This window comes from Lepus europaeus, chromosome 20 (genome assembly GCF_033115175.1).
Source record: "Lepus europaeus isolate LE1 chromosome 20, mLepTim1.pri, whole genome shotgun sequence".
Taxonomy (NCBI): Eukaryota; Metazoa; Chordata; class Mammalia; order Lagomorpha; family Leporidae; genus Lepus; species Lepus europaeus.
Window position 1 is genome coordinate 6751574 of NC_084846.1, and position 24219 is coordinate 6775792.

At 71.8% G+C, this 24219-nt stretch overlaps 2 protein-coding genes across 2 annotated transcripts; both read right to left on the reverse strand.

The window, feature by feature from the left end:
- Nucleotides 1-2875: 2875 nt before the first annotated feature.
- On the reverse strand, nucleotides 2876-7010 carry ARRDC2 (arrestin domain containing 2). The gene is given in 9 exon segments (XM_062178676.1): nucleotides 2876-4368; nucleotides 4490-4629; nucleotides 4716-4803; nucleotides 4805-4870; nucleotides 5284-5540; nucleotides 5715-5817; nucleotides 6295-6442; nucleotides 6548-6614; nucleotides 6737-7010. Coding segments are annotated over 9 exon segments (1188 nt in total). The 3' UTR covers nucleotides 2876-4323.
- Nucleotides 7011-8789: 1779 nt separating this feature from the next.
- Nucleotides 8790-23863, reverse strand: KCNN1 (potassium calcium-activated channel subfamily N member 1). Its single transcript, XM_062179442.1, has 13 exons — nucleotides 23712-23863; nucleotides 23387-23607; nucleotides 21825-21921; nucleotides 20378-20525; nucleotides 19180-19407; nucleotides 16398-16736; nucleotides 15650-15745; nucleotides 14501-14907; nucleotides 13211-13352; nucleotides 12937-13047; nucleotides 12714-12841; nucleotides 9778-9847; nucleotides 8790-9014 (listed from the first exon to the last, which is right to left on the reverse strand). Exons 1-13 carry the CDS (start codon nucleotides 23861-23863, stop codon nucleotides 8790-8792), a joined length of 2364 nt encoding a protein of 787 aa, XP_062035426.1.
- Between the last annotated feature and the right edge of the window lie 356 nt (nucleotides 23864-24219).

Genomic DNA, 24219 nt, shown 5'->3' on the forward strand with positions numbered 1-24219 from the left:
GGTCGCCAGCCAATGCCCGCGTTTCCGTTCGCAGACGGGCACTGACCTGAACCCCGGCGCCGCGGCTCCGCTCCCGCCCTGCCGTCTCCAGAGGGGCTGGGCCAGGGGCTCAGCCCAGGACCCCCTGGGGTGGGGGACCCGGCCCAGGCCCGCCCCCCCCTCCCCGGTGGACGCTGGAGCGGCCACAGCCCAGGCCCGGACGCAGCCCCGCGGGCACGAACCTGTGCTGGATGGGGGGTGCGCGGCGCTCCGGCTGGGCCCGGGGCGCCCCCTCTCCGACGTGGGCGACCCGGAGCCTGGGTCCCGCCGAGCCTGGACCCCCGCGAGTGTCCTGGGTTCTGCGTGGGCTGCTGAGACATGATGGCTGCGGGGCGGCCCAGGTGCCTGGTCCTGCGCCCCGTGGGAGACCTGGGTGGGGTTCCCCGCCCCGTCCAGGCTCCGACAGAGCTGACGCCGGACAGGACCACGGCTCGGCCAGCGCCGGGCGGTGACCGCGCAGCCCCGGCCCAGCCCACGCCGGCTCAGTCCATGCCCCCCAGTTTATTCACATCCCATAGGGAGCGGCTGTTCAATTTATTTAAGATTTAATTGCAGGCGGCAGGGACGGAGTGAGGTCTCCCATCCGCTGGTTTAACTCCCGAATGGCCACAAAGCCGGAGCCAGGAGCTCCGGCCGGGTCTCCCACGCAGGTGCCGGGGCCCAAGCACGTGGACTATCTTCCCCTCCTTTTCCAGGCCACAGCAGAGAGCTGGATGGGAAGTGGAGCAGCCGGGACTCGAACCCGCACCCCTATGGGATGCCGGCCCCTGAGCTGCTCCGGGAGGCGGCTCAGTGTAAGCACATGCGCACCTGCCAACGGCCTGGGTTTTGGCTGTGCCCTCGCGCGTGCACTTGGCGGACACGGCCGGCTCCCCGCGGTCCTGTCGGGCCCGGTGGGCAGGTGAATTCCCTCACAAGCCTGCGCTGAGCTAGGGCAGCACCCGGAGACCAGGGAGCTCCATCCGGGTCTCCCACGGGAGGGGACGGAGGTGGGGACCCAAGCACTTGGGCCATTGCTGCTGCCTCCCCGGGTGCGCATGCGCAGGGGCTGGAACAGGGACTCGAAGCTGGGCACGGCCGGGATGTGCAAGTATTTCCCCCAGTGCGCTGATTCTTGTCTCTTAATGGAATCCAATTTCTGTCTCTCTGGTTGTCTGTGTGTTGGGTTCGAGTCCCGGCTGCTCCACTTCCGATCCAGCTCTCTGCTATGGCCTGGGAAAGCAGTGGAAGATGGCCCAAGTCCTGGGGGCCCTGCACCTGCGGGGGAGACCCAGATGGAGCTCCCAGCCCGGGCTCCAGCCTGACCCCACCCCTGCCGTTGTGGGCCTCTGGGGAGTGAGCGGCAGATGGGAGACTTCGCTCTGTGTCTCTGTCTTCCAAATAAATAAAACGGCCAAATAAATAAAGCAGAGAATAAAAGTCACACCCTGTGTCTCAGATCTCAGGGCGGGTCCTGGTCTGACCCAGATAGACAGGGGCTAGGGCGGGGCCTGGAGTGGCCGAGAGGGGCTGGGGGCGGGGCTTGGTCTGACCTGGATAGATAAGGGCTGGGGGCGGGGGCTGGAGTGGCCCAGAGGGGCTGCGGGCGGGGCCTGAAGCTCTGGCTTCCACGTTTGTGCTGGGGGGGTCGGGGGCTGTGGCTCCTCCCTCGTCCCCTTCTGTCTTTCCGTCTCCCCCCCCCACCTCTACCCCAGGACCTCCCTAGGCCAAGGGCACTCCGCCCCCCACCCCGCTTCTCCCGAAGCCCAAACGAAGAGCCACACCCCTCCCTCTCCCCTACCCTCCCCCAGCGACCCCAGGCGGGGACACTGAGGCTCGGGCCCCCAGCAGCTGCATCCGCGGCCCCCGCTGGTGGGGACGGAGCCAGCCGCCAGGCCCCGCCCTGCAGAAGCCGGTCGGGCAGGTGGCCCGGGCCCGCGGGGGCGGGGGATTTCAGGGTCCGCCAGCGCCAGGCAGGGGTGGGCGGTCGAGGCCCCGGGCTGTGATGGGGGCGGGGCCCTGGGGTCCCCCAGCTCCCGCCCCACCCCCTCTGCTGACCCTGGACCCTCTCGGGTGGGGGCTGCAGGCGTCACCGACAGACGGGGGTGGGGGGTGGGGCGGGGTCTCACCCTGTTCGGGGCCCTGGGAGCCGTGGGGAGCCCCGGGCGGGGCTGCAGGTGGGGAGTGCGCTCGCTAGTACCCGGCCCCCCAGGGGAGAGGTCCTCGCCCGTCTCCCCGCAGTAAACCGTGACGCCAGTTCCCCCCACACTGAGGCCACAGCCTGAGGCCGGGTTTCAGTTTGCAAAGGGCGACAACCGGTTCCGCCCGGCGGCAGTGGCGCCTACGACCTCGGAGGCTGGGGGAGCGGCAGGTGCGCGGGGCGCGGCCGGACCCTGGCTTCCCGCGTGGCGCCGCCGGACTTGGCTCCTCTCCCTGGTCTGCACTCGGAGCCCCGGCCCGGCCCCCTCCCCCAGGGCGCGGGGGCTGCCGGTCCCCACAGGTCTCCTCCCGGCCCTTTAGGTCTGCTCTCGGCCCTGCCTGTGGCCACCCCTGGCCGGCTGGGGCTGACAGGGTGCAGGAAGCCCGGGGTGCGTCACCGCCCCCCCCCCCCCCCGGGCTCAGCCTGACCGTCATCATTCCTCCTGCCGACCGGGCTGCCTCACCCCCCGGCAATCATCCTCCACCTGACAGCGACTTTGGAGTCACCTGGGGCCAGGAGGAGGGGTCCTGCCCTGCCTGCTGCCCCAGGGAGACCCCCACCCTGCAGGACGTGCATGGGGAGGGGGCTTAGCACATCCGCCCCTCAAGGCCAGGGCTCCCGGCTTCCATGAACTTGGTACACCACCACCTCTCCTTTTTAAATTAATTTATTTGAACGGCAAAGTCATGGGGGGGGGACAGAGAGAGAGACAGAGAGACAGAGAGAGACAGAGAGGTCTTCCAACCACTGGTTCACAACCCAAATGGCCACAATGGCTGGAGCTGTGCCGATCTGAAGCCAGGATACAGGAGCTCTCGCCAGGTCTCCAGCGCAGGTGCAGGCGCTCAAGGACTTGGTCCATCTTCCACTGCTTTCCCAGGCCACAACACAGAGGTGGATCGGAAGTGGAGCTGCCGGGACTCGAACCTGTGCTCACAGGGGCTGCTGACCTTGCAGGCAGCAGCAGCCTGCAATTCGTGTGGGGGCCTGGGAGAGCCCAGCGCCATGGGTCATCATCCACTGCTTTCTGAGGCCTTAGCAAGGAGTGGGGCCAGAAGTGGGGCTGGAGCGGGGACCAAATCCAGAGAATCCGGCACAGGGTCCTGGGTGCACAGCACCTGCCCTGCCCCTCCCTGATTCCCGCTGCATGTGGGGCCCCGCCCCCTCCCGGCCCCTCACAGAGGTGGAGATGGACAAGGCCGGGGACCTATCCCGGACCAGGGCGATGGGGAACAGTCGGGACCATGGCAGCCGAGAAGGGGCGTTTGAGCTGAGACCCGAGGGCAGAGAGAGCGAGGGCCACGGGGCCATGGGAACAGCAGGTGCAAAGGCCCTGGGGCAGGGGCACACTTGGTGCCTAAAGGAACAGCAAGGACACAGGTGGGCGGAGCCCCAGGCTGGGCCCAGCCAGTGGAAAACCTGTCATTCGCCTTTCCAAATAAAAGAATCTTTAAAACACAAACAAAACCAAAACTCCCCAGCAGGGGCTGACTTGGGGGTCAGAGCCTGGGGACCCCCACGCCTGCCTCCCACTCTGGCTGAGCCAGGGGCCTCACCAGGCTGCCGCTGCCCCAGCCACCCACGGCCCCACACTGTCCGATGTCGGGCTCTCTCCCAAGGACCTCCCTGTGCGGCCTGCGGGGAGGCAGCGCCCTCTGAGCCCCGGATTCTCACAGCAAAGGGGGTCGGGCGCAAAGATCACCCAGCTCAGCCTTCTCCTCCTCCATTTACTCGTCAGCCGGCTGCCTGCTGAACTCCTACTCACGCATCAAAGCCTTGGCTAAGATGCCCCTTCTCCCAGGAAGCCTTCTCTGTGTCCCATCTGGGGCTCCCAGCCCCGGGTCCCTCCTCCTGGTCTGACTCCTGGGGCTCCATCCCGCCGTGGGCTCCCACACCCCTCCCTGGGCTCCCACACACCTCCCTGGCCCTGCCCACGGCTGCACACAGACGGGACCCAGCAGCGGCTCGTGCTGGGCCCTGGGCAGTGGGTCTCAGGACAGCCAGCCAAGGCCGGTGTCCGGCCTGCCAGACTCAGTCTCCCCAAGTTCCGTGGTCAGGCCCGGCCGCTCCCTGGATCCCATGGCCCGTGTGTGTCCATGTGTGGCTCAGCAGCTTGGCCCCCGGGCCTCCGCAGGTGGGTTGGGGTCCTCCTAAGACACAGAGCCCTGTGAGTCCCCACCCCCATCCCAGCAGAAGGGGCAGGGTCCTGGCAGCAGCTGGCTCCGGCCCCGCCCCATCTGCAGGTGCAGGGGGCGTGGCTCCCGCGCTCACCTCCGAATACAGCGGAGGCGGGCGGTATCGGAACTCCCGGATGTAGGCGAGGAAGGGGCCCTCCAGGCTCGGGTCTGGGCCCGTCGGCGGCGGGAGGGGGCTCGGCTGGTCGGCGACGACCTCGGAGTAATCTGGGGGTGCTGCCGGGAGAGGTAGGCACGGCGAGTGAGGCGCGGGGGGGGGCAGTGGAGCCCCTCTCTGCCCTCGGCACGGCCCTGGGGCCCACCTTCGGGTGGTTCGGGCAGGGCCCCCGGCCCCCACTCGGGCAGGAAGCTGCCCTGGCTGCCCGCGCCGGACGAGCGAGGGTGCAGGGGGGACCGTGCCGATGACCAGGGGCAGCTCCAGGAGCAGCTTGGGGGAGCCGGGGATGTCCACGCACACCTGCGGGGTCGATAGTTACAGGGTGGGGCCGGGGGCGCAGCCCAGCGGGTGGGCGGGGCAGTGGGCGGAGCTCAGGCCTGGAGCGGGGGCAGTGGGTGGAGCCCCGGGTCTGGGGTAGGGGTGGAACCCAGGCCTGGGGACAGGGCGGTCACTGGGGCCCAAGCCAGGGGCGCAGCAGTGGACAGAGCTCCGGGTCTGAGTTGTGGCAGTGGGGGCGGGCCTGTGGGCAGAGCCTATACCTGGGGCGGGGCAGTGGGTGGAGCCCCGGGCCTGGGGTAGTCAGAGCAGTGAGTGGAGACCTAAGTCTAAGTTGTGGCAGTGGGTGGAGCCCAGGTCTGGGGGCGGGGCAGGGCGGAGCCCAGTGGGTGGAGCCCGGGTATGGGGCGTGCCCGTGGACTGCACAGGGCGCCTACCTTCAGGGCGTAGTCCACCCGCAGCAGCTCGCAGCGCAGGATCGAGGGCCCCACTGGGGGGATGGGCAGCGGCCGCCCCTGCCACAGCGCCCGGCACCCCGGGCCCACAGGCTCGCCTGCCACGCTGGCCACCACCACGCGCTTCTGCTTCCGGGCACCGCGCACCGTGAACGTCTGGGTCTGCACCACGGCCGCGCGGGGCCGCACGGCGCACGTGGAGCCGTTGTCGACCTCGGCGAAGACCGGGATGACCTCTCCTGGGGGGGCAGGGCCTCAGTCTCCCCAGTCTTTCCCCAGCCCCACTGCAATCAGGGCCCCGCCCCCGCCCAGCCAGACCCCGCCAGCGAACCTGGCCCCACCCCCTGCACCCCTGGCCACACCCCCTACACCCAGGCCCCGCCCCTGGCCAGACTCCCCTCCGGTCCCCGCACCTGGTGTGTAGCCCTTGCGCTCGATCTTGGCCGAGAGGCAGACGAGGCCCCGGTTCCGGTACCAGGACCGCGCGAGTGTCTCCTGGGCTCCGGCTTGAGGCGCCTGGGCCGGCGTGGGGAGAGCGAGAGAGAGAGAGAGAGAGAGAGAGGGAGAGACAGAGGGGGAGAGATAGAGAGAGAGAGAAGGAGAGACACAGAGACAGAGGGAGGGAGACAGAGACAGGGAGAGAGGGAAAGCATGAGCGAGCTGCCCTGGGTACAGGTGCAAAGCCACCGAACCCCCAAGAAGCCCCTACCGCCCCCTCCCCACGCCCCCGGGGAACAGGTGCTCTGGGAGCCGTTACCATGGCAACTGCGGGCTCAGCGCGGTCAGTGCACCTGTCTGGAGTCACGCCGCCAATCGCCAATCGGTGCGGCCCTGGGCTGTCCCGGGTCAGCGCCCGCCCCCGGCACAGACCACCGGCCCCATCTCCACCCCCGGCCCCGCCCCTCCGCCCTCCTGTCCCCGCCCCCCAGCCCACCCCAGCCTCACACCACCAGGCCCCTGGTTCCGGCCCCGCCCGCCCCGCCCGCCTCTCACCAGCAGACCCGGCGAGTTGATGTCCACGGGCTCCAGGACGGTGAACGCCCTCCTGGCGCGGCGCGCGGGCGCCCAGGGCCGGCGCAGCGTGGCCTCCACGCGGTAGCGGATGCTCCCGTGTTTCCCCTCGAACGAAGTCACCAGGGTCCTGTGGGGGCGGAGGGGCGGGACTTCAGGGCGAGACAGACACAGGGCAGGGCTTTTCCAAGAGTGAGGGTGCCCAGGCCCGACCCCCGTCCACGCCGGGACCTACAGGGGCAGCCGGAAGCTGAACGGGAATTCGTGGCGTCCGGCAGGCAGGGTCGTGGTCTCCCCGGGATCTGCAGGGGGCAGCGAGCGCGGGGGCGGGGGCGGGTCAGCGGCCAGGCGGGGGGGAGCCCTGAGGGCGCGGCGCGCATCCCCGCGAGCTGGGCGGGGCGGAGGCGCGCTCCCGCAGCCGTACCTGGCGCCAGCAGCGAGGAGCGGTGGCTCAAGACCTCCACGTGCTCACTGTAGCTCTGCGTGTACGCGGTGCCGGAGCCCGCGCTGCGCGACTCGGTCCAGTGCACGCGCGCGCGGCCCCGTGCGCGCAGCCGCAGGGCGCCCACGCGCGCCGGCCCGGCCAGCTCCAGCAGCACGCGGCCCGCCACGGCCTGGCCGCCGCGGAACGCGGGCTCGGCGCCCGGCGCGGCGCCATCCAACTGCACCGAGAACGCCCGCACCTTGGCCAGCAGCATCGCGGCCCTGGGCCTCGAACCTGAGCCGCGGAAGCGGGCGCAGACAGCCACCAGGCCCGGCAGCTCCTGAGCCCCACTTTTATAGCACAGGCCGGGCTGGGGGCTGGGGGTGGAGCTGGAGCCACGCCCCTCCGGTACAATCGGCCAATGGCAGTCGAGGGGCGTGGCCCCCAGCTCGCACGAAAAGGACCACGCCCCCTCCGGGACACTGCCAATGACATCCGAGGGGCGTGGCTCCCCAGGCCCGGGATAGAAGGACCACACCCCCGTCGCGGACTTCGGGGCCCAGGCCTAACGTCGCCTTGCTTATCAGCGGCACGGGGCCATGCAGACGGGACGGGACTCGGGGCACAGCCACACCCCCGGGAGCCTGCCTCAGTCCCCCCCCCCCCCCGTAAACTCTCACAGGCTGTGCGGGACGCGGGCGCCCTCTGGTGGCCGCCGGCTGCGTTGCTGCTCCACCACGCCTCCCTACCTGGGCCCCCGGCTGAGCAACACAGAGGCCGACCCCCCGCCCGTGGCCCCGGGACCCCCAAAGGGGGGCGGACATGAACAGACAAAGCCACGCTCAGCCCGCAACGAGGGGTGGAGCAAACCCAGGCGGGCGACCTGGAGGAGGGGCCCGGGGAGCGAGACCCTTCCCTGGGGTGTGCGCACGCATGCTGGGGGGGCCGCTGATGGGCCCATTCCACAGCTGAGCCCCTGGAGCCCTCGCCCAGCCGACACCGCGGCTCCTCCAGCTCCACCCAGGGTGAGTGTCGCGGGTCATGGCGCCCCTGACTCGTTCCGGCCCCAGCACAGCGCCCGCTGGCTCTGCGGTTTCCGCCAGGGATGGGGGGGGTCCCAGGGTGCGGGGCGGGGGGCCATGGGCGGTCGGGGTGACCGGGGCGACGCCCCCGGGGTCCCCTTGCTCTGAGACGGGGGTCGCCGCACTTTCTGAGTCAGGGGGAGGCCTGCGTGGCGGAGTGGGTATCTCCGGTCGGTCCCAGGGTCGCGTGGTCGGTGGAGATGGCGTGGACGCCCACGCTGCGCACCTCCAGCCAGCGCGCCCGGCCCACCGCACCGCCTCCCGGGTGCCCTCCAGCGTTTCCCTACGCGCCTCCGCCATCGGACTGGGCCAGGCCGCCTCCCCAGGGCGCAGAGCAGGGGGCTGGGTGGGGGCGCAGCTGCGGGGCGCCTGGGGCGACCCTGTCCTCCGCCGAGCCCACCTCCAGCCCGGGGGCGGGGCCAGGGCTCCTCCGGCCCCGCCCCTTCCAGCTCCTCCAAACTTCAGCCCCGCCCACACCCCCATCTCCCAAGCCACGCCCCCCCGGCCAGATCCACAACGCCCAGGCCCAGGAGGGGCTCCGCCAGCACCCACACCTGCCCCCGCCCGGCTCCAGCACCCCGAGCCTGGGCCGGGCGCTCCCCGCGGGCCCCAGCTTCCCGGAGATGGGGAATCCTGCGCCCCCGCCCCTCCCGGCAATCCCAGCCCCGCCCCCTCCCGGGTTCCGATGACGTCAGGCGCCCCCCGCGCGGCCCCGCGGCCCCTGACGGCCAGGCCAGGACAGAGACCTGGGGGTCCCGGCTTTATTCAAACTCACGAGGACCCCGCTCCCTCCCATTGTCCCGCGCCCGCCAGGGGCCCGGTGGGGGCAGAGTCCGGGCGGCGCGGCCAGGCCCCGAGCCCCTCAGCTTCGGCTTCTTGAACCCCAAGAGGCGCCGCTGCACGGGCCAGGGGGCGGCGTGGAGGAGGCGGCCACACGATGGCCAAGATTCCGGTGTCCGGCGGCGGGGGCGTCACCCGCAGTCCGAAGCGGCCACGGGCGGCCACGCGCACAGGGGGCTGCGGGCTCCGGGGCGCGGCCGGGGCAGCGGGCGCACGGCTTGGGCGATGAGGCCGGGCAGCGTCCGCAGGGAGGCGCCCAGCGCGTCCAGCCGGCGCTCCAGGGCCCGCAGCCGGGCGTCCAGCTCCTCGTGCTGGGCGTGCAGCTGGGACAGCAGGTCGAACATGACGCCCTGGGTCTGCGGGACAGAGAGGCCGGGGGCAGCGGGGACAACGGCGGGCAGGCAGCACCCGCTGACCGCTGCTGAGCCCCGGGGCAGGCGGATGGGGCCGGAGTGGCCCCCGGTGGGGGGGTGGCGGGCGTTCCCGTCCACGGCGGAGGGGTCAGGGGTCAGAGAGCCCTGGAGAGCTGACCGGACCACAGACCCGGATCCCGCACTGGGCGGGGGGCGCGCCCCGCACCTGCGCGGCCTCCCGCAGCCCGGCTACCTGGGTGCACGGCGCCACTCCGGCCACCAGGTGGCGCGCGAACACCGCCCCGCGGAGCGGACCGCAGGGACCCGCGGCTCTGGGGGAGCCGAGTGGGGGGCGGGGAGGCGCCCCCGCCCACAGCCTGCGCGCCTCCTCCTGGGCCGTCCGTCACGCAGTCAGGCCCAGCCCACCCTGGCGGGGCCCCAGGACTTGGGCCATCTCCCACTGCTTTCCCAGGTGCACGCGCAGGGAGCTGGGCGCCGGGACTGGAACCCGGGGTGCTGGCCCCAAGCCTGACCTAAGACTGCGCGCGCAGGCGGCTGCAGCTTCCCGGGAGACGGCTCACTGCGGAGGCCGTGCTGGGAATTCCGTCCCGCTAGCCCGCCAAGGGTGCGCTCTCTCTAAATCTCCCGACTTGCATAGGAGTTAGTTTAAACGGAGAAGCCTTGGCCATTGAAAAGTGTGGCAGCGACTGGCCACAGGGGGCGCAGGGGGCCGCCCGTCCGCCGCCCGCAGCCCCGGCCCACTCACCTTGGCCAGGTCGGCCAGCGTCGTGGCCTGCGCGTTCAGTTTCCCCTGCTCGATCTTCACGCTGCGCAGCCTGGGGAGACCGTGGGGGGTTGGCACAGTCGGGGGGGGTGGCTTTCATGCACCCCCCAGGACATGCACGGTGGGGGGGTCTGCAGCCTGGGGTTGGACGCCCCCCAGCCCCCCGGGACCCGCCAAGCCTCCCCAGGGTCGGTTACTTACTTCTGAGCCCTGGTACCCGGCGGAGCAGGGGGAAAAAAAAAAATCACAAAGCAAGTTGAACCGGGGCAGGTGGAGGGCGCTCGCCCCGCCCTGCCCGCCGCGCAGGCGCACATGGCCCCCAGGGCTGGGCTGGGCGGGGGGGGGGGGGACGCCTGGCCGAGCGTTCAGGGACGCCCCGGGCCTGGGTCCTCGGTCCCGGCCTCAGCACTCTTGGTGCGTGGACATCGGCCCGCCTGTCCGTCCCTGCTGCCCACCACGGCCCCCGGGGGCCCGGCGTGGACGCAATCGGCCACCCGCCCATGCCTGCGGAAGCAGGTGCGCAGAGCCAGCCCCACTCCCCTCAGGACTGGGCGCGGGCCCATGGGGAGCTTGGGGTTGAAAGGCATGGTGGCCGGCGCTGCGGCACCCACATCCCATGGGGCGCGGTTCGCGTCCCGGCTGCTCCACTTCCGATCCAGCTCTCTGCTATGGCCTGGGAAAGCAGTGGAAGATGGGCCAGGTCCTTGGGCCCCTGCACCCACGTGGGTGACCCGGATGGAGTTCCTGGCTCCTGGCTCCGGATCAGCACAGCTCTGGCTGTTTTGGCCACTTGGGGAGTGACCCAGCAGATGGAGGACCTCTCTCTCTGTCTCTGTCTATCAAATAAATAAATACATCTTTTTATAGAAATCGAGGGTGGAATTGGACACAGACTGGAGGAGGCCTGGAGCTGTTGGGGCCAGAAGCGAGAGCAAGAGAGAGAGCGAGACAGAGAGGAGAGCCCACACCCACTGCAGGTTTACTCCCCAGATGCGGGCAGTGGCCGGGCTGGGCCAGGCTGAAGCCAGGAACAGCTGCATCCAGGTCTCCCGGGCCTTGTGCCGACGCCACTGCCCCTGGTGACCAGCAGCAGTCGCACCGGAAGCGGCGCAGATGGGACTCGAACCCAGGCCCAGGCAGCGTATTAGTGACTGTGGGGGCCCCGGAGCTCTCGGCGCCCCGCCCCCACCCACCACCCCCAGGCCCGACCCCCGCCAGCTGCCCGGCTGGGCGGGGGTCACCATGGTCACTTCCAGGGGCCAAGAGGGAGAGCGAGCACCACCCCCAGGCAGGGGGACACAGGAGTCCACGGGCCCCGACCCCCACTTCTGCTCCCAACAAAGAATCTTCTAGAAGTTTCCTGGAGCAGGGCCCGGTCTGGCTCCCACGCGTGGTCACGGTGACGTCACGTCCCGAGCAGACCAATCAGTGATCAGTGATCCCAGTAGGCACCCACCTCCTGCCAGCGCCCTGGGCCCCGCCCCCACACGGACCCAGGTCAGAGTCCAGGTTCCTGGGGCCAGAACCAGTGCTCAGGACATCTCTGCCCCACTTCTGTCCGCTGGTTCACCCCCCAGATGGCCGCGATGGCCGGGGCTGCGCCGATCCAGAGCCAGGAGCTCCATCCAGGTCTCCCATGCAGGTGCAGGGGCCCAAGGACCTGGCCCATCTTCCACTGCTTTCCCAGGCCATAGCAGAGAGCTGGACCTGAAGTGAAGCAGCTGGGACTTGAACCGGCGCCCACAAGGCCATATGCAGGCGGCAGCCCCAAGGGAGGTGGAGCCCAGGGGTAGACGGGCCTAGAAAAAGGCGGGGCCCAGGGGATGCAGGGCCTAAAGGGAGGTGTGACCCAGGGGAGGCGGAGCCCAGGAGCAAGCTGGGCCTAGACAGAGACAGGGCCTGGACAGAGGCGGGGCCAAGGGGAGGCGGGGCATAGAACCCAGAGGGGGCAGGGCCTAGATGGAGGTGGGGTGGGGAGGGAGAGGTGGGGCCAGAGGGGGCGGGGTGCAGATGGAGGGGGCGTGGCCAAGACGGAGGCGGGGTTTGGAGGGGAGCAGCCATCTCCCTGCGTGCAATGTGCCCCCCTGCTCTGTTCGCCGGGTCGGGGCCGGTACAAAGCTGCAGCGCCAGGTGCTTCTGCCCCCAAATTGACCCATTTCCAGCCCGGTTTTCGTGGTCCCCATGGGAGGCCCCGCGTGCTGAGACCGACCAGCCGGACAGCCGCCTCGCAGGTCAGGACACCGCCTGGGAGCCTGCACCCCCCACCAGACCCTGGGCCTTCCCCCCGATAGAGGTGAGGAGGCCACAGTGAGGGCCCCGCGGGAGACCCGGGTGGAGCCCGGCTCCCGGCTTTGGATCGCGCAGCGCCGGCCATCGCGGCCATCTGGGGGTGAGCCAGCGGACGGAAGACCCCCCCCCAACTCTTTCGGATAAATAAATAAATAAATCTCAAATAAGCAGTCCCGACCTTGCCGGTTCTGGAGCCAGCGCGCCCGGCCCGGCCTCGCCCCGGGGGCTGCCTCCCAGGACCCTGGGGAGCCCCCTGCCTGGGTCCCCAGGGCGCAGCTGAGCCTGGGACCCGGTTCAGGTCACGCTAGGGCCGGCCAGCAGCAGAGCCCAGACCCGGACGCCAGCCCGAGCCCCTCTGGGTGATCTTCCGGGTGGCCAACGGGAAGAGGGGAAGCGGCTCTGGTCCGAGGCCGGCGTCGCGGCTCCCGGGGGCGTCTGCCCACCCTGGGTCTTGTGTCTGCCACGTCCTGCCGCGCCCCGCCCCGGCCCGCTCACCCTGAGTCTTGCACCTGCCAAGGCCCCGCCCACCCTGGGTCCCTGCACCTGCCCAGGCCCCGCCCACCCTGGGGCCTGTGCCCGCCCTGCCCCGCCCCGCCCCACAGGGAGGCGGCCGGGAGCCGCGGACTTACTGATGGATGGCTTGAAGGAACTTACGCTGGTGTCTGCGCACGCGGGCAGGGTCCGGCCTCCGCGCCAGCCTGCTGTGCTTGTAGATGAGCCAGGTCTCCCTGAGCACGTTGGCGGCGGCGTTCTTCACCTGCGTGCGAGGGTTCTGGAAGGTTCTGGAAGGTCCCGGAAAGGCGGCTCCGCCAGCCCTCCAGCCGCGCCCCGCCCCGCCCCGCCCCGTCGTACCCGCTTCGTGAGCTGAGTGTCCATCATGAAGTTGTGCACGTGCTTCTCGGCCTTCGTCAGCTCCAGCTTCCGGGCCACCACGGCCACCACGAGCGCCGTGCAGCCGGCCCCCTGTGCGCACGGCAATGCCCGCCTCAGAGCCGCCGCCTCCGGGCAGCCCGCCTTGATTCCACCCGCCACAGCCCCGGAGCCGCCTCCCAGCCAGTGCCGTAAACAAGCGCGGCCTGAGGGGGCGGGGGCCGGGGCGGAGTAGGCCGCACGCAGGGGGCCATACCATGATGCCAGTGAACAGGCACACGCCCTTCCCACAGTACGTGTGCGGCACCAGGTCCCCGTAGCCGATGGACAGGAAGGTGATGGAGATGAGCCACATGGCCCCCAGGAAGCTGCTGGTCACCTCCTGCTTGTCGTGGTACCTGCGGGGAGGAGGAGGGGAGGGGAGGGGTGGGGTCAGGGCACCCCCCCCAGCCTGCATCACACACCCTCAGGCAGGGCCCGGGCAGGTGCAGGCCCCAGGGTGGGCGGGGCTCGGGCAGGCACAGGTCCCAGGGTGGGCGGGGCTAGGGCAGGTGCACCCACCCCCTGTTCCCCTCCCACAGCCAGACAGAAGTGGCGGGGGGAGGGGGGGAAGGTTGTGGGGGTGAGGCTTCAGGGCGGGGACCAGGCATGGGAGAGGGTGACCCAAGGGTCGCCCCAGGACTTGAAAGCTGAGCCAGTCCGCAACCCAGGTCCGAGCATTGCCTGGGGGAGGGGCGCCCTGGGTGAAGCCAACGGGTCCGGCACAGGTGCCCAGCCAGCCCCCTGCTGTGGCCTGGGGGCGGCAGGGGCAGCCCCGTGCCTGGGCCCTGCATGCGCGGGGGAGACCCGGATGGAGCTCCTGGACCAGGGCTCCGGCCGGCCCAGCCCCAGGCACGAGGCAGTGTAGGCCAGGCCATTGCTTCCGGAGCCCCGTCTGCGCCGCCCCGGCTCATCAGAAGGGGGCGCCATCAGAAACACAGCAGTTGGGACTCGAACCCGCACCCACAGGGGAGGCAGGTGCGCCACACCGGGAGCTTCCTAAGCATCCAGGGCGCAGGGCCAAGGTCTCGGGACGCGACTGCGGGCCAAGGTGGGGCCAGGGCCCTGGCTGGGGGCTGAGGGCTCACGGGGCAGCCCTGAGCTCCGCCCCCAACCCTGGAGACCCCATGCGGCTGTTCGGGACCCCCTCTGGGGTCAGTTTGGGTCGGGACCACCAGGGCAGCACAGGGCCGGAGAACGGGTGGGCAGAGGAAGCTCTCGGCCAGGGCAGACAGGGTGGGCAGAGGGAGCACCGCAGATCAGGTGTTGGGGTCGCTGTCGCCCAGGGCATGGACCACCCGCGTCCGTCCACCCTGGGCTCCAGGGCCAGGCCCCTCTCCCACCCCGGACCCGCCGCCCAGGAGCCCAAGTGAGGCGATGGCGCCAGCAGTGGACAGCGGGGCCGCCCTGGGGGTCTGCCATCCTGGGGGCGGGGCCCTGTCCCGGGGGCGGGGCCGAGGTCCTGGGGGCGGGGCCCTGTCTGCACGCGGGACGACCCTGCGCGCACCTCTCGCACACGCGCACTGTCCAGGCGGCGATGACCCAGGACGAGACGCTGCACACGAGCAGCACGGTGCCTGGGCACAGGGTCATGAGCGTCTTGAGCACGAAGCGCGCGTTGAACGTGACCTTGCCGAGCGCGCCCAGGCTGCGGCCCGAGGCGTCCGTGAAGGCCCTGCTGTGCAGCAGCAGCACGCGGCCCAGCAGGTAGAGGCGCAGGAACATGGGCACGGACAGCAGCGCGTCCACGTCCGCCTCGGCGCGCGACAGGGCCAGGCGCGCCGCCCAGCGCAGCCGGGAGTGGCCGGGCGGCGGGTGCACGGCGCACACGGCCAGCTCCAGCGAGATGAGCAGCACACGCCGCCGCGTCAAGGCGAGCCGCCAGTCGTCCGCGCCGGTGTCCACGAGGAACAGCTGCGGGGAGGCGGGGCCGGTCCTGGACACGCCCCCTGGCCCCGTCCCGGCCCTACCAGGGCCCAGCCCACCCCCGCCAGACCGCCCCCTCCCCGGCCAGGCCCCGCCCCCAACCAGGCCAGGCCTTGCCCCCAGCCCCTCGGGAACCAGGAATGGAGAAGGGGCGGGCTCTGAGCCTTAGCCCCGCCCCCATGCCAGGTCTGGGAACGCAGGCAGGGGCACGGAGCGGGCGCTGGGGAAGGGGCTGGGCAGCCCCCCTGCCGGCCCAGGAGTGACCTTGACCTTGGGGCCCAGCCTCCAGCGCTCTTGCCCCAAATCTACCCCAAGCAGTGGACATGCTGGGCCACCAGGGGACGCTGCGCGGAGCTCCAGCCTAGGGGTCCTCAAGGTCAGGTCAGAGGCCAGAGGTCAGCAGCTGGGTCTGCCAAGCTCGCCAGGCCCTGAGCCGGGCGCTCACAGCCCCACCCTGGCCTTGGTGCCCCCTCCCCCCCTACTGCTCCCCCAGCAAACAGAACTCTGCAGCCGCCACCTTTCAAAAGTTGGGGTGCAGCCCAGCAGGAACAAGAGCCCCTGCTGACCCTCCCCGCTCGCCCCAGACCCCGCCATACTCAGTCCTTGCTGCCCCAGGGCCTTTGCACAGGACCCCGGCGCCACCCTCCAGGCTCCATCAGCGGACACCGCTGTGCAGACGATCCCCGGGGGACTCGGCGCGCCTGGGGGGCAGAGGCAGGCGGGCGCTCACCTGGATCTCACGCGCGTGGTACAGGACCACCAGGCCCAGCAGGATGATGGTGGACAGGCTGATGAGGCATTTGAGTGCAAAGGAATACAGCGACTCCTGCGCCGAGAGAGGGGCTTGGGAGGGGGCGGTGCGGCCCGGGAGCAGGGCTGACCCGGACCCCAGGGCATGCAGTCTGCCAAGCGGCTCTGCTCCTGGACCCCCACAGAGCCCTGGCTGCCCGCGGGCGGGGTTCCGGGAGCGACGCCCCGGCCTGGGCTGCCCGCGAGGTGGGAAAGCGCCACGACGCACCCAGGCACAGCACTCCACAATTTACAGGGCTTGGTCTGTCCCTGGAAGTCCAGGGGGTTCAAGGCCTGGCCTCGCTGGGGCTCAGCACTTCCGTGTGCAGTGCCGGCCCCGCCCTCCCCGTCTCTCTGTCCTCATGACACTGGGTGGCAAGAGGGGACTACAGCCGGGTTCAGGAACCCCAGGCCTTCTCTGGGGCTCCCCCGCAGTCCTGGGGTGCGGGCCGCCCTGCGTGCTCGGGGGCACATCCCTGGGAGCCCTGGCCAAGCCCCTTCCGGCCCCGCCCCAAGCCACGCCCCTGCATCACTGGCCCCGCCCCTGCCGGCCCTGCCCCATCAGGCCGCACCCCCGCCAACCCCAGCCTATCAGGGCTTCCCGGGGCGCCAGCCACGCCCCCGCCGGCAGCACCCTCTGCCATCCCTGGCCCCTGCCAGGCCCCGCCCCCTCCGCCGGCCCCGCCCACCTTGGAGTACACGCCCCAGGACAGCTCGGTCTCGGTGACCATGGCCACGATGCCGAACATGCCGAAGATGAGCGCGTAGTCGCTCAGCCGCTTCCGCTTCTCGAAGAGCGCCCGGCGGTGGCCCAGGCGGTGGCCCGCGGCCGGCGGCCTCCCCGCTCGCGCGCCGTCGTCCTCGTCCTCGCCCTCGCCCTCGGCCTCGCCCTCCTGCCGCTGCCCCCGGCCGGCCTCGGGGTCCGGGGCGTCGCTGCCCAGCGGCCGCCCCGCGCTGCCATTGTGGCTGTGGCCGTTCATGGCGACCTGGGCGCCCGCATGGCTCGGCGGCGGCACGGCGGTGCTGACCTGCGGGGACACGCGGGGGCGGGGCTGTGGTCCGTGCAGGACGCGGGCGGACAAGACCCGGCCCAAGACCAAGACCGCCACAACCCCTGGCTGCAGCCAGGAAGGCCCAGGGCCCGCGCCCACCGCCCCGCTCCCCCCTGCACGCCCAGGAGGCCCCTGGGGCGGCGCCCACCGCCCCGCTCCCCCCTGCACGCCCAGGAGAGCCCAGGGGCCGGCGCCCACCTCCCCACTCCCCCCTGCACGCCCAGCCCCTGCCCCTGGGCCTTTGCACGGGCTGTGCCCACCGCCAGAGCACCCTCCCAACAGGCGGCGGACTCTGGGGACGGAACGCACCTGTAGGTGGGCTGGGGAGTTGGGGGTTCAGCCCCCTGCAACTGAGTGCCCCCACCAAGCCCCTGGGCCTAGGTTCCGTCCCCAAGGGCCTGAGCACACCTGTGCCGGCTCGGGGTGGAGCCTGAGCCCTGGAGACTCCTGGCCTGGCCTGGGCGGACCCGTGAGTGTCAGCCCGGTTGTGGGAGGGGAGGGCGCACAGAGCCCCGCCACGTAGGACCCCGCAGCCCCCACCATCCGGCGGCTCGGCTTCTGGGCCGGCGCCCTGCGCATGCACACCCCAGCAGGCCACCATGCTGACCCCCCGCCCCCGCCGCGCACGTGGGGGACCCGGATGGAGCCCCGGCCACAGCCGTTTGGGAACCCATGCGTTCATGGTTTTGTCTGTCTGTCTGTCTGTCTGTCTCCCTAACTCCGCCTCAAATACGTGCGTCTAACACAATACAATATCTCATCTCAGACAAGGGAGGCCCCGCACCCCCAGGGTCCCCGAGCAGGGGTCCCGGCGCCTGGCCAGGAAGTGGGCGAAAGTCCCACGGGTGGGCCGGGCACGCGAGGCAGGGGCGGCCCTGCCCCTGGAGAGAGGCCAGGCCGGCAGGCACGGGGGGTGCACACAGGCGGACGCCCCCAGCCCCACTGCAGGCACCAGACCCCGCCAGGATGAACTCCGGAGTCTGGGGACGGGGTGGCCTTGGCCACCACACTTCACGGGGCCGCTTGGTGCCCTGAGTGTGTCTGCAGCCACTGAGGGGGCACAGGGATTATTCCTTCTGCGGCTGGGGGACCTCCTGGGTCTCAGAACACGCCCCCACCCCCATCTGCCACAGACCGGGCCGTGGCCTCCTGCGAGCATGCGCACCCCGGGACCCGAGCATGGCGGAGACCCGGATGCAGCTCCCAGCTCCCGGCCCAGCAGGCCACAGGCTTCTGGGGGAGCGAACCAGCGGGCAGACGACCTCTCTCTCTGTAAGTCTTGAATAACTCAAGAGGGGGCGGCGGCCCCCCAGAGGCCCCCTCCTCTTTCCAGACACCTTTTCCCTTCCCCCACGGCCATCTGGGCCTGTGGTGCTTGGGGGATTCCGGGGAACCCCGGCAGAGCTGTGCCTGTCCGTCAAAGGCTATTTTCCTGAGCCCCTGGAAGACCAGGGGCTCACCAGTCCCTACATACCCGCAGCCAGGAGCTCTCTAACCCAGGACTTGCACCTGGGTGACAGGCAGGTGCACCACCAGCTGCGCCATCAGCCCCGCCTCCCAGGCTGTGTACCTGCGGGATGCTGGAGACAGGAGCCGGCGCTGGGACTTGAACCTGGGCCACTCAGTGTGGTGTGCACCTGCCCCGCGGGCGCTCCTAGTGGCCGCCTCCGCGAGCTGCCCTAGGGCACCCTGGCCAGGACTTTCCGCACCAGTACCGCCCCCAGGGGACCCTTGTGCAGACCATGGGGGGGGGGGCAAAGTGACAGAGGAGCTGCAGGTGCCCCTACAGGGTCCCAGAAGTCCCCGCCCCTTTCTGGGCTGCGACTTTACCGGGTCCTCCCGGCTGAGACCCAGCGCAGGTGTCAGAGGCGGACCCAGCCGGGACAGAACCTCCCCCCGCCCCGACCCCCGGACAGAGCAGGAGCGTCCAGGCCCAGAGGGCCTTCAGGGCAGGGGCCAGCACCATCCCCGAGGCCCCCCGACACGCTACGTGCCCAGGCTCCGTGGCCCATCCTCATCTCCGCCCCAGGCACGCGTGGCTCAGCGCCACCGCCCCTCAGCCCAGGACACCCTGGGCTGGTCGGGGGCACAGCAGGTGGGGGACCTGCTCGAGCGCTGGCCCGGGAGTCAGGGGAGTGGAAGCCCCACCTCCCATCCCCAAGCCTCCCCCACCTCCAGCCGCATCTGTGGAGTTTGGGGCTCACAGCGCTGCCCCCACCCCGCCAGAGATCGCGCCCCAAGTCTTCACTCACTCGGGCGCTGCGCGCACGCTCGTTCCCGGCTCCGCGTCCCCGGACCCCACCGACTCTCCGTCCTGGCCCCGGACCCACCTCGCGGCCGCCTCCAGGAAGCGCCCCCCGCCGCGTCGGGCGCCCCAGAGAGGCAGACCCCGGCCCCTCTGACTCCCCGCGCCCCGTACCTGCTGCGGACCGCGGCGGGCGCACGCGGCTGGCGGCGAGAGGGTCCCGCGCGGCCGCGGACCCGCAGGAGCCGGCCGGGGCCGGGGCCGGGGCCGGGGCCGCGGCCGGTGCGGGCGGCAGCGGGAGGGCGCGGGGCCCGGGGGCGGCGGGGCCGGGGGCGGCGGCAGCGGGCGCATTCCCCGCCGCCCAGAGCACGGGCCCGGCCGGGGGGCGAGCGCCCGCCCCAGCTGGGAGAGGAGGGGGCGGTGCGACGCGAGCGGCGCCGCCGATTGGCCCGGCCCTGGTGGCCCCGCCCCCGACGACCCCGCAAGCCCCGCCCCTATTTAAAGATCCCGCGTTCCCGGGCGCCCCCTGCACCCCCGCCAGCGCGCCGCGGATCTTCCAAGTCGGCCTCTCACCCCCGCGAGGCAGAGGGGCCCTTGGCCTAACGCCCTCGGGCCCTGGCAGTCACCCCCTCCCCAAAATGGGGTCCGCAGCCTCCAGCCGCCTGTGAACCTTTGGGGGCACAGGGGACGCCTTCGCCAAGTGACCCGGTGACCCAGAAGCCGTCACGTGCTGTTTGCGCCTTGTGGGGGCGCGGGACGTCTGCCTGGGGGCGGGGCCTGGAGCCGCGTGTGGGGGACACTGGGGGGGGGTCTGCTGGGGACGGGCCTGCTCCCATAGAGCCCCTGACACCTGCGCCCCAGCTGGCGGCCAGCAGGAGCCCTGGGGGCGGGGGTCCCCGAGACAGGGCTCCCTCCCCCCCCCGCACCCAGGAGGGCCTGGGACAGCTCACTCGTTCCTGGACAATGGTGGGGGGAGCTGGGGGACCTGGAGGCAGAGCCCCCCCTCCCGTCCCCCTCTGTGTGTGTCCCTGTCCCCTGCTTAGGGACCCCTGGTCGGCCCGGTGTTCCCGGGCGCTCAGCTGGAATGAATGAATGAATGAGCAAGGCCCGGCTGCCGGGGCAGGGGCTGCAGAGGCCGCGCCGGGCATCCGACGGGACCCCAACTTCCTGCCCCTGGGGAGCGCGACCCTCGTCCACCTGTGCCCGCCAGGCCGGGCCACCCGAGGGTGGCCGGGGAACAGACGCCTGGACACAGGGGGCCTGCTCGGGGCAGGGGGCGACCCCAGGAACCGCAGGGGCACAGCGGGGGCGGGCCAACGCAAGCCCCATCCCCTGCACAGCGCAGCTGCCCATCCAAGATCTGGCCTCTCACCCTCTCCCCGCCCTGGCTGGACCCCCCGGGATCCGTGTGGGGGTGGCGGGGACTCCCAGGCCCCAGGGCCGTGAGGGCTGCGCTCACCCCTGTCTGGCTCACCGACCACCTGGCCCCTTCGGTGAGCTCCGCGCTGGGCACGCAGAGGCTGCCGGGAAGGCGGTGGGGGCGGGCTGTGTGCACACGCAAAGGCCCTGGGGTAGGATTCAGGAGGGTGTGTTGGAGGGAGCCGCGGGAGGCCAAGGGGGTAGGGGTCCGCCAGCAGGGAGCAAGCCCCCCTACCCCGGGCTCCTGGAAAGGGCAGGGGCCTGGGAGTCATTCTCGCAGCATTTATGGAGCACCTCATGTATACGGCGTGGAGACAAAGCCCTCAAGGTTGTAGGCCAGAGGCAGCAGCTATGAACTGTGGGGGGGGGGGGCAGGGGCGGGGCCTCGGCGGCCGCCCAGGAAACACAGGCAGAGAGCTCCCAGGCCCCTCGGTCCGTGCCCACGCGTGGGACCCCTGGTGCGACCCCCTCATCCTGCGGCGGCCGTGCCGACTTCCGGTCGCCCCAGGACTCGGGGCCGATCCCATTTGCAGCCTTTGCCACGCGGGTAAAGGAGCAGGGGGCGGGGCGGGCCCTAGGTGCAGACCCCTGCCCCCGCCGCTCCAGACCCCCGCGCCCCACGCATGCGCACCCCGGGCAGCAGCGGCCAGGGCCCCCGCCGCCCATGCGGAAGACCCGGATGGAGCAGGCAGGCACCAGGGTGAGGGGGCAGGCATAGTGAGGCCGGGAGGACCCTTCCCAGTGGCCCTGAAGACTTGCGACCCGGGCCCCAGCGACAGCGCCAGGCATACAGCAGGTGCTCAATACGTGCCTGTCCGCAGCCGCTCCCGGCCTCCCTGGGCCTGGCTCCTGGCGCAGCCCTGCCCACTCCCTCAGCCCAGGCCGCGGCCCGTCCCAGCACCATTGCAGCCTCCACTCCGGCCTCTCCCTCTATCACCCCTGCCCTCCCCGCCCACCCCCACCCCAGGCCGCCTGGGCCGTGAGGTCCTGGCTTCTCCCCCCCATCGCTCCCCCAGTCTCGCTCAGCCTGCACCAGCCACAGCTCCTCCCACCGAGGTCGCTCCTGCCCCAGGGCCTTTGCACACGCTGTCCCCACTGCCGGCTATGCTATGCCCGCCACCTCTCACTGCTGACCACGGACATCTGGGTTCACAGGGGAAAGATGCCAGTGGATTTCGCTCAGCGCAGCCTTCTCCCCCCAAGGAGCCGGGACTTGGAGGCTTGGGGGGGGGGGTCAAGGCCCTGCCCCACTCTGCCTGTGCGCCATGGGTGGGGGCTCCCACAGCCTCCGAGCGGCGTCGCGGGCTGAGACGCCCCAGCCCGGCAGCACCTTCGCCGACTCCCCGACTTCTGCCACTGCCCCGCCACCCAGAGCTGATGGGAGCCTGGGAACGACTCACCCCGAGGTGCAGGGGTCTCCTGGCCAAGCCGCTGCTGTGGGCCGGGTCACCGCCGGGCTGCCAGGGGCCGCAGCCGCGGGGCCCTCGTCCTGGCGACCTGGACAGAAAGGGACAGGGTGGGCAGGAGGCGGGGCGCAGGCCCGGGAGCACCGGGAGGAGCCCACAGACCTGCCGCCCCTCCCGCACCCCAGGACCCCTCCCCTCCTCGGGGCCCCTCCACCGCCCTCTCCGCGACAGCGGGGCGAGGGGCTGGCTTGGGTTCCCCCAGGAGGACAAAACCCACAAGTCCTGCCTGGAGGAGGCGGCCTGAAATCGGGGCCGGAGAGGCGGTGCCAGGTGCCTGGAACCAGGCGGGCGAGGGCTCCTACTCAAAGAAGCCCCTGCGGGCCTCGTGGGGTGGGGGTGGGGGGTCGTGGTGGTGGGAGGGGAGGAGGGAGGCGCTTGCAGGAGGGTGAGGGTCTGAACAGGGCTGACGGCGCAACTTGGAGTCAGGGCTTTCCCGCCCTCCCAGTTCCAGGAGGATCCCCCCACCCCGGCCGGAGCCCTGCTCCCCCCTCTCGGAGTTAAGCGCAGGGAGCAGAGACCCCCAGAGCAGCCCGTGCAGCAGGGGCCTTGGGCTTTGTGGGTGCCTGGCCAGCTGGGTGACCTTGGGCGAGTGGTCACCGTCTCTGGCCTCCCGGGCCAGCGCGGGGCGGGGGCTCCAGTGCGCGGGAGGCGGCGGGTGCGGGGCTCCCGTGCTGGGTCGGGGGCAGCTGAGGAAGGCGCCGGCCTGGGGGCCCGGGGTTCTTCCCTGGAAGCGGGGTCCACGCGGCCCCAGACCCAGGAGCCCCGCCCTCCTTTGCGGGGTACAGGGGGGGGCTGGGGTCTGTAGCAGAGACCCCGGGGCTAGGCCTTGGAGAAAAAAGAAAACACACGCTCACGCGCACTCACGCACACACACGCGCGCACACACAAAGCCCCGGGGGACGCTCCCGCTGCCCGCAGCTCCCCTTCGGACGGCCCCGCGCAGCCGAGCCGAAGGGACCCCCGCGCCGGCCCACACTCACCGGTCTCCGTAGCCGCGGGAGGCCCCCCGCGCCTGGCCCGCGCGCACCGAGCCCAGTGCACCGCCGGGCAAGGGCGTGCGAGGCGGGAGGGTGTGCGCGCGCCGCCGCAGAGCTGACCCCCGCCCCGCCGCCCCGGGCCCCGCCCCGCCGCCCGGGGAGGGGGCGCCGACCCGGAGCAGGGGGCGCGCGTGCCAGCGAGGGAGTGGGGGAGGGAGGGGGCGGCCCCGGCGCGAGCCCCCTGCCCCGCACGCAGCGCCCGGAGCCGCCAGGGGCAGGGAACCCCCGGCCGGGTCTCGCCCGAGCCCACTCCCCCCACCCCGGCGATCGCTCGAAGACCGCGGGCGGTCACTTCACAGCCGGGCAAACTGAGGCCCAGGCGAGGCGGGACCCCTGGCCGGGGCCCAGCGCCCCAGGGACACAGCTCACCACTGCCCTGCTCGGTCCGGATGCCCCCGCCCCCCTCCCCGGTCCCCAGGGAAGAACCCGCCCAGAACCGAACAATGACGCCCCCCTCACCTCGCGCTGGCCTTGGGAGCTGGGAGGTCGTGGGGGGGGGGTCCCCGCAGGCTCGGGTGGCCGCCTTGGCCGCCAGCTTCCGGCAAGGCCGGCGCGCAGACCCCAGGAAACTTCTGCTTCCACCGTGAGGCGGCGGGGACCCTCCTCCCCCCGCGCGGCGGACCCCCGAGCCGCGAAGGTCACGGCCAGACGGGAACCGCGCGGGCTCCCGGGTGCGGGCCCTGGGGGATGCGCAGGGGAACCACCCCCGCCCCGCTCATGGCGGTGACCTTGGCCGCGCGCAAGCCCCCTGGGCCGAGCCTCAGTTTCTCTCCAGCGAATGGACCGCGCCCCTTCCTCCTCCGGGCGTCTCAGCCCGGCCACGGGCTCCTGCTCGGGCCGCCCCTCCCCCAAGAGCGCGGCGCGCCCACCCACCTTCTGCGGCAGTCCGGGGCCGGGGGATTCCCTCCTGGAAGCGGGGCCGCCCGCAGCCGTCATCGTGGGTTTTCTGCCCACCCCCCTCCTCCTCCCAGAGATTCTAAAAATAGCGCTCCCCCTCCCCAGTCCCCCAGCCCGGGGCCTCGCGCGCCGCTCGGCAAACGCGGGGGCCGGGATTCCGCGGCGCGGGTGGGGCTGGGGGAGGCGGCGGGCGGGGGGAGGCCGGGAGCGAGCGCACCCCCCGCCCATTGTGTGTGTGCGTGCGTGTGTGTGTGTGTGTGTGTGTGTGTGTGAGAGAGAGAGAGAGAGAGAGAGAGAGAGAGACGCTCAGAGCGGGCGGCCAGTCCGACCGTGACCGTGTGTGAAACCCGGGGGCGAACAAAGGGGCTGGGAGCTGGGTTGGGGGCCGGAGCTGA